This window comes from Babylonia areolata, chromosome 30 (genome assembly GCF_041734735.1).
Source record: "Babylonia areolata isolate BAREFJ2019XMU chromosome 30, ASM4173473v1, whole genome shotgun sequence".
Classification (NCBI taxonomy): domain Eukaryota; kingdom Metazoa; phylum Mollusca; class Gastropoda; order Neogastropoda; family Buccinidae; genus Babylonia; species Babylonia areolata.
Genome location: NC_134905.1, coordinates 8140874 through 8149112, shown reverse-complemented (window position 1 = coordinate 8149112; position 8239 = coordinate 8140874). Strand labels below are relative to the sequence as shown.

Below are 8239 nucleotides of genomic sequence, written 5' to 3'. Positions count from 1 at the left end.
TGAAAGAGCACAGAGTCAGCGAGTGCCGTATATCTGGAGGAAGATAATTCCAAGACAGAAGGTGCTTGATGCTTAAAAGCCCTTTGACCAAATGTCTTTGAAGAGAATTCGGGGACTCGAAGGAGCTTTTCTCCTGAACATCTGAGAGAACGGGATGGAGTGTAAATATGTAGGACAGAAGACAGATGGGATAGAACCTTCTTTATTGACCCTCCCCTCCCCCCTTACACACACACACACCCTCATCTTCCTTTAACCCCCCACCCCTCCCTTCCTATCTTCCCCGATCATCACGCCTCCACCCCCACCCACCCACCCACCCCCTGTTCTGTACATCCATACTTCACCCCCTGTTTTTTTGTTTTTATCTTTCTTTAACGGTCACCTTACCTCTTTACCTTCTTCCCGAACCTTAGTCCCCCCCCCCCTCCGGGCCCCTCATTCCGTACACCTATATGCCACACCCACCCATTTGTTTCTGTCTTTAACCCTCCCCTTTCCCCCTTCCCCAATCTCTCACCCCGCCCTCCCCACCCATACGTCCCCTCCCCCCTTACACACCCACCCTCATCTTTTTCTGTCTTTGATCGTCATCGTCACCACCCCCATTCCTCCACCCCCCCCCCCCCCCCGGCCCTAACATCCCTGACACGTAACGCCACCCCCACCCTTCTTCTGTACACCCACACCCCCCTCACACCCACCCTCATCCTTTTCTGTCTCAGCACCACTCTCCCCACTTCCTGGGCGTCACCCCCCCCCCCCCCCACCACCACCCCCGTCCCCCCCATGTCGTTCTGTACACCCACACCCCCCTCACACCCACCCTCATCCTTTTCTGTCTCAGCACCACTCTCCCCACTTCCTGGGCGTCACATCACCCCCCCCACCACCACCACCCCCGTCCCCCCATGTCGTTCTGTACACCCATACACCCTCCGCCTCCCCACTCACTCACACCCTCGCTCATCTTTGTCTCTTAACCGTCATCGTCACTGCCACCACTCTCCCCATTCCCCTGACCGTCACGGCACCCCCACCACCCCCATGCTGCTCTGTACCCCCCCCCACCGTCGACTTTTTTTTTTATCACCTTTACCAACTCCTTTCCACACACACACACACACACACCTTCCAGCTCTTCCGTACACCACCACCACCACCACCCTACCCCCTTGTCAGTTTCGTTCCCCCCCCCTCCCCCCCCCCCCCCCCCTGTCGACCTTATGGTGTGACAAGCGTGAGTCTCGTGCAGAACGTCTGTTGGTTCTCGAGCTACGAACATGTCGTCTGCTGGTGTGAGCTTTATTCTGTTGGGTCAGTTCATGACAACTTCTTTTCTCTTAGATTTTTTCTTCTTCTTTCTTTGGGGTTTTTGTTGTATAAAACTGGAAGGGATTTTATTGAATGTCCCATTACACATACTGGTGATTATAGACATCTTGTATCAGCTTCTTACCTGTTGAATTTTTTTTAAGCCGTGTGAATTATTGTATTATTTGTTGGAAAGTTGTTCTGATTTGTGCGAAATTTTTCGTATATCTTATATTGTTTTAATTTTAGCATTCCAAATTCCTGGAGCGATATGCACGGTGTATTTCGTGTATATTGCAATGCAGGCATGAAGAATAACATAAAAAAACACACAATCATTTGACCTTTGTCATCCACTCTGGGTAGGTGAACTGTGGTGTGAATTGCATGAAAAACCACCGTCATGACCACACACTAACCTGTTAACGACATAACACACTTTCCTGTACATCCGCCAAAATTGCAATTACAGGAAAGTCGTGATGTCGTTAAGGGTTTTTGGATCTCTGAAGCTTGTATCTGACAGTTCTTTCGATAAGGTTGTGTAGAATTGTTGGATGCAGTTCTAAACTGGGGCAAAAAGAGTGCGTACTGAAAAATTTCATTGTTAGGTGTATTTTATCTTTATTATTAATTTATCATCAATAGTAGTAGTAGTAGTAATGTCTGTTGAACGTATCTTTTGAATGTATGGTGTTGAGTTCATACCTGGTAAAACCTGTATTTCGTAAGGAATGCATGTCTTGTGATTTTAAGATTCGTAGTTGTGAAACATGAGTTCTTCTTAAGTTGTATACAGTATGTATGAAGCTTGTATTGTCATATCTTTTTATTTTAATTAGCGGGAAAAAAAAGTTAACTATATTATAACTCTGGATTGTGTAAGATTCGTAATGTTGAATGTTCTGATTTAGTTTAACGTCTTTTCTTCACGATTTAGTGATACTTTCTTTCGGGGAAAGTGTGTAAAAGTATTATCTGTTTGATTTAGTAATGTGAACAGTATGTGTTTAAACTTTAGTTCATTACGTTATGCGAAAATTTTCCGGTTGAAATATATTGTTTGACAAAGCTGCAAGAATCCCATTTCTTTAGAACGTATCTCTCGCTTTGACTTTTAACTATGCGCGTGTTTTTAAGCAATTCTTTTGCACAGTGTGTTTCCAAATAGTCTCTGCACCTATTTTAAACCGTAGAACAGTGTTGTGGTTTACTTTGCTTGGTTTTGTGATTGAAGAGAAGCACTGGAAAGTTTAAATGATAATTGATAGAGACCGTTGGAGATAAGATAGGAATTCAAAAAAGGAAATCTTATTGTCAGACGCCTCCCAGCCCCTTTCCCGCCCCCTCCCCAAGATAGCCAAAAAACCCTCCCCCAAATCCCCCCCAAAACACACACAAAAACCAAACCTGTATGTGCTCTGGATAAGGATACACTTATATAAAGGCATCTATGAGAAGTATGACTTTTTCTTATAGTGTAGGAATATCAAAATAAAATGATAAAAAAGAACGTCTCCTTCAAAATCTTGATCATCGTTAACAACTAATAAAGATTTAAGATGGTACATTTGGCATGGAATTTCATAACTGAAGGGAAAAACATATATCATCATAAACTGGATTCATATTGATAGCAATCGTTGTGGCGAAGTGGTTGCGAAGTGGTTACTGTCATACAGACTGATGACTAGGAAGACAGATTCGAACCCGATCACAGAGCTCACTGCGGGGAACTCTTGTTTGGCCCTGCCCCTTAATCAGGACAGAGGCCGCCGTTGTAGAATCGGTCAGGCATTGGACATTTGATCCAGCGATCACCAGTGATCAGGGTTCGAGGCCCCGTTTCGGCATGGTGTTGTGTCCTTGGTAAAGGCACTTTACTCCGATTTTCCTCACCCCACGCAGGTGTGAATGGGTTACCTGACTTTATAGTAATAATGATGGATACTTATATAGCACACTATCCAGAAATCTGCTCCAGGTGCTTTACAAAAACACTTTTGTTAATATAACACATTACATCAGTGTTTCATACACGCACCAAAATATGACTAAACACGCGCGCGCGCGCACACACACACACACACACACACACACACACACACACACACACACACACACACACACACACACACACACACACACACACACACACACACACACACACACACGCACACACACACACACACACACACATACACACACACGCACACACACACACACACATACACACACACGCACACACACACACACACACACACATACACACACACGCACACACACACACACACATACACACACACGCACACACACACACACACACACACACACACACGCACACACACACACACACACACACACACACACACACACACACACACACACACACACACACACACACACACACACACACACTACCCAAACGGGTAAGGGGAGGACTGGGCCCCGCCTTCATGGTCAGAAACAGACTCAGTGAATTCGCTGCCCCGGTGGCCGTAAAAGGCTTTGGCACATTTTAACTCTCTCCATACGAACGGCGAAAGAGACGACGTTAACAGCGTTTCACCCCAATTACCATCATCAAAATATTGCAAGTGGAAGGCTCTTATACTGAAGAGGTGAGTGTTGACAAAGAATACCACAATTCTGACGACGGAAGCTAAAGGTTGGGTCATTCAGACACCCACTGGACATCCGAGTGGTCTGTGTAGAGGAGAAGAAGGGACTGGCCGTACTGAGTGACTTAACATAATCATGTACTGTCGACAACTTCGTGGGTGAATTGCTGTTTTTAACGTTCTTTCAGTCGACATTTTAAACTTTCTTGGGGGGTGTTCTCTTTGTCTTGTTTTAAGGGCTGACGGGTTTTCAGTCCTGAAACGGCCTCTCAGTGCCCGCTGGCCAATGGCATATTTCTTTTCCTGCATTCCTGAGGAGAGGACGTGTACAGACTTTCATGACATCAAAAGCTCTTTTCCTGACTCTCTCTCTCTCTCCCTGTCTCTCCCTCTGTCTCTCTCACTCTCTGTTTCTCTCGCTCCCTCTCATATTCTCACCCTCTCTCCCTGTCTGTCTGTCTCTCTGACTCTTTCTTTCTGTTTCTCTGTCTCCCTCTCTTTCTTTGTCTCTCTCTGCGACTCTGTCTCTCTATCTGTCTGCCTCTCTCTGTTTCTCTCTCCCCCCCCTCTCTCTGTCTGTCTGTCTCTCCCCCTCTCTCTGTCCCTGTCTCTGTCTGTCTGTCTCTCTTTTTTCAACCCAGCCTTCTCTCTCTCTCTCTCTTACCCAAACTTCTTCCGTGACAAACATAACGTCACATCAAGATATTAATAACATCTCCACCTGCCGGTTCAGCTCATCGTCATGAACATCCCCACTGAATTTTCTTCCCCGGAGATTTCTCCCCATACATTATCTGGTAACGAATAATGACGTAATAATGACTGCAATGAGGAAAAAAAACCCAAACATCTGTACATAGATTATGGTGGCAGTGGAAGCATTCATAATAGTGCAACCATGAACAGCAGGCCTGCATGCTCGTGATGGTAATAAGACTCATATTCCTGCACTTCGTCTCTCTCTCTCTCTCTCTCTCTCTCTCTCTCTCTCTCTCTCTCTCTCTCTCTGTGTGAGAGAGAGAGAGTCAAAGTCCAAAATATTTTAATGTCAGGCCTCAGGCCCATGAGATGAGTGATGACATGTTCTGTGACCAGGGGAATGTTTACATTTTTGTAGCTTGCATCCACACATTCATTGCTTTGTGCACAAAACTAGACAGCTTAAATAAAACAGATTCATTAGTACGAGACATAAGTAAGAAGAATTTAGACATCCATGGATTTCGAGAATACTTTGACGGAATAAATTCATTTCTTATTTCATCATACTTGGGACATAGAAAAGTGAAGTTCTGATTCTAGCGTGTTCTTGCAAAAAGGGCACCATTTGTTTCTGTCCTGGTTGGGTTTATATTGTAAAACATGTGAATTAAGAAGAGAGAGAGAGAGAGAGAGAGCGTTAATCCGTGTGCACTCATTTGTTGAATAATGTAACAGCCCTTCTTACAATGCAGTTCATTGTGTTTCGACAAGAATTGCTTCCCCAATGCTTTCTTCGTCCAACATCATGTTATAATTTTTTTTTTTTTGTAGACTGATGTCCTTAAAGTCGAGAGAACTGTTGTTTTCAGTTACAAAATGCCTGTTAGAAAGATTATGAATTCGATTTGAAATTGAAACAAGCGGCCCAGCTTCATAACACTATAATTTATTCGAAGAGTATACCGATGTTAGAGGTGGGTTTGTTATTACTCTATTTCTAATATTCCGACAACAACAACAATGATGATGATTATGATCATAGTCATAGTGATGATCCTGATCGATGATGACGATGATCAAGATGATAATAATAATGATCATTATAATGATTATGGACTTTTGAAGATGACAAAATTATTGTGGACCTTGTTTGACGCCGACAACGACACGACTGACGATGATGATATTGACAATAACTGAGTAAGCTGATGATCGTGACGACAGTGACGATGATTATGATGATGATGATCATTGCAATGAAAGGACGATCATGAACAGCTGCTTCTGTTGCTGCGGCTAGCGCGATGACGATGACGATGACTACCATGATGATAATGACGATAGATCACGGAGTTACGTTCTTCTTCGTTCCTGGGCTGCAACTTCCACGTTCACTCGGACGTATCCGAGTGGGATTTTACGTTTTTGCCATGTAGGCAGCCATACTCCGTTTTCGGGGGGTGAAGTACGCTCTAACAGCGGTGGGAATGTTGGTGGTTGACAGGTTTCCTGGCTCTGGGTGCACGTGCCATGACGCCAGCACCGCCCGACGCCACCATGACAGGCAACGCCGGTGCAGGTATCTGTAACTTCCGGTCCCGGGAAATGCCAAAAGAATGAATGAATGAATGAACGAACGAAAGGAGGAACAAACGAACGAATGAACGAATAAACGAATGAATGAATGAACGAAGGAACAAAAGAAACAATGAATGAATGAATGAACTAACGAGCGAACGAACAAATGAATGAATGAATGGGTGAATCTTTTATTTTCCCCACCAACGGTGGGGATTATTAGCACATTGGCTGACTTACATATCTACCGTTTGAAGATGTAAGAGACGCGCGCACGTACACACACACACACACACACACACTACCTACTTTTTCACCAGTCCCTGAATGGGAGGAGTATAAAGCTACCTTTGACATGGATTATACAGATTTATTCAAGAACCAGTCACCATTTTTGTTAAAACCTGAAGTGCTCTCCCATGTAGAAAATCAATCACAGACGGATCTGTTCTAGAAGATGGTAATTCAGGAGCGGCTTTTGTAATTCCTTCATTTAGAATAGAAAAATTATACTATATTGGTAGACAATATTCCATTTTCACAGCTGAACTTATGGCCTTAAATTATATTTCAGACATTCCGAAAACTGTCAGTGAAATTTTATTATGTGTAGACTCGAAGTCAGTATGAAAAGCTATAGAATCTCGAAATTTAAAGAAGCGAATTGAGATGACATTGGAAATAAAACATTATTCACCAACTGACAAAACAGGGTATTAAAATAACTTTCTGTTGGGTACCTTTGCACTGTGGAATATCTTCAAATGAGTGGGTAGACCAAGCAGCTAGAAGAGCAGCACGTAATTTCGAAGGCGCAATACAACTTGACATCCAGTTAGATCTACATGAATACATTAGTTGTATAGAAAATGTATCTAGAAATCGATTTAAGAAATTACTTATAGATTCAAATAATCAATATTACCAATGTTGTGTAAACACAAAGAAATAGCTAATCCCAAACATTTTCTAAATTTGACACAGCAGCATAGTCAAGACAAATTACAAGTCTAATGTATAGAATTCGTTTAAATGCCTTTCGTACAAAATTTTCTAAAAATATAAAATGTATATGCGGTAAGCAAATAACTGTAAGTCATCTACTCATTCATTGTCCGAGCATAAGACAGTTAATTCCTAAAGATGTAGTTGATGACTTTTCTTCCAATATTTCATTAGCCACTGAAAAGATTTTGAATGATTATTCATTGCTTAGAATGTTTTCGGAAATTTTAAACTCCAGTCCAGTTGGTATCCTCCTTTGATGTGTTATAATTAATGTTGTTATTTATATTTACATTGTTGTAGGTTAATACTTGTTGATATGCATATATATTCTCCTTCCCATGACACCTCATTCAATACACACCACAATCTCTTTAGACCTTTTCTTATAATATACTTTTCCTCTGATACATAACATGAATACTTTTTTACACTAATATTCACATGCATTCCCTTTTCTTTATCCACTTCTTTACTCCTTTCCGTCTAAAAACACTTATAGTGAATAGACGTTAAACTGAAGTTAAAACACACACACACACACACACACACACACACACACACACACACACACACACACACACACACACATATATACATATATTATATATATATATATATTTATATATATTGACATGTAAGAAAACAGAGAAGTAAATGTGTTGTGTGCGTGTGTGTGCGCGCGCGCCTGTAAATCCAATTGTGCCTCTTGACGTGACAGTATGTATGCATTTACGTCGCTGTATGTTCCATGTTGTCGAGAATTATAGGACACACACACAAATGAATCTTTGTGACCTGTGTGCGTGCGTGCGTGCGTGCGTGCGTGCGTGTGTGTGTGTGTGTGTGTGTGGTGTAGTTCCATCTGTGCCTCTTAACGTCACGGTATGTATGTATGTAATTACGCTGCTGTCGAGAATTACAGGAACACGCCCACACACCTACACCCATCCATCTCCTACTCCCCCCTCCTCCGCCCCCCCCCCCCCCCCCCCATCACACGCACACAACAACACAAA

General features: G+C 42.8%; 1 protein-coding gene across 2 annotated transcripts in view; it reads left to right on the top strand.

Moving 5' to 3' along the window:
- Positions 1 to 1240: 1240 nt before the first annotated feature.
- The window catches only part of LOC143275298 (uncharacterized), a 37409-nt gene continuing 30410 nt past the window's right edge, over positions 1241 to 8239 (top strand). For both annotated transcript variants that reach the window (XM_076579289.1, XM_076579288.1), the window contains exons 1-2: positions 1241 to 1317; positions 6142 to 6216. In XM_076579289.1, coding sequence (XP_076435404.1) covers positions 1284 to 1317; positions 6142 to 6216 — 109 coding nt within the window. In that variant the 5' untranslated portion in view covers positions 1241 to 1283. The remainder of the gene's footprint in view (positions 1318 to 6141; positions 6217 to 8239) is intronic.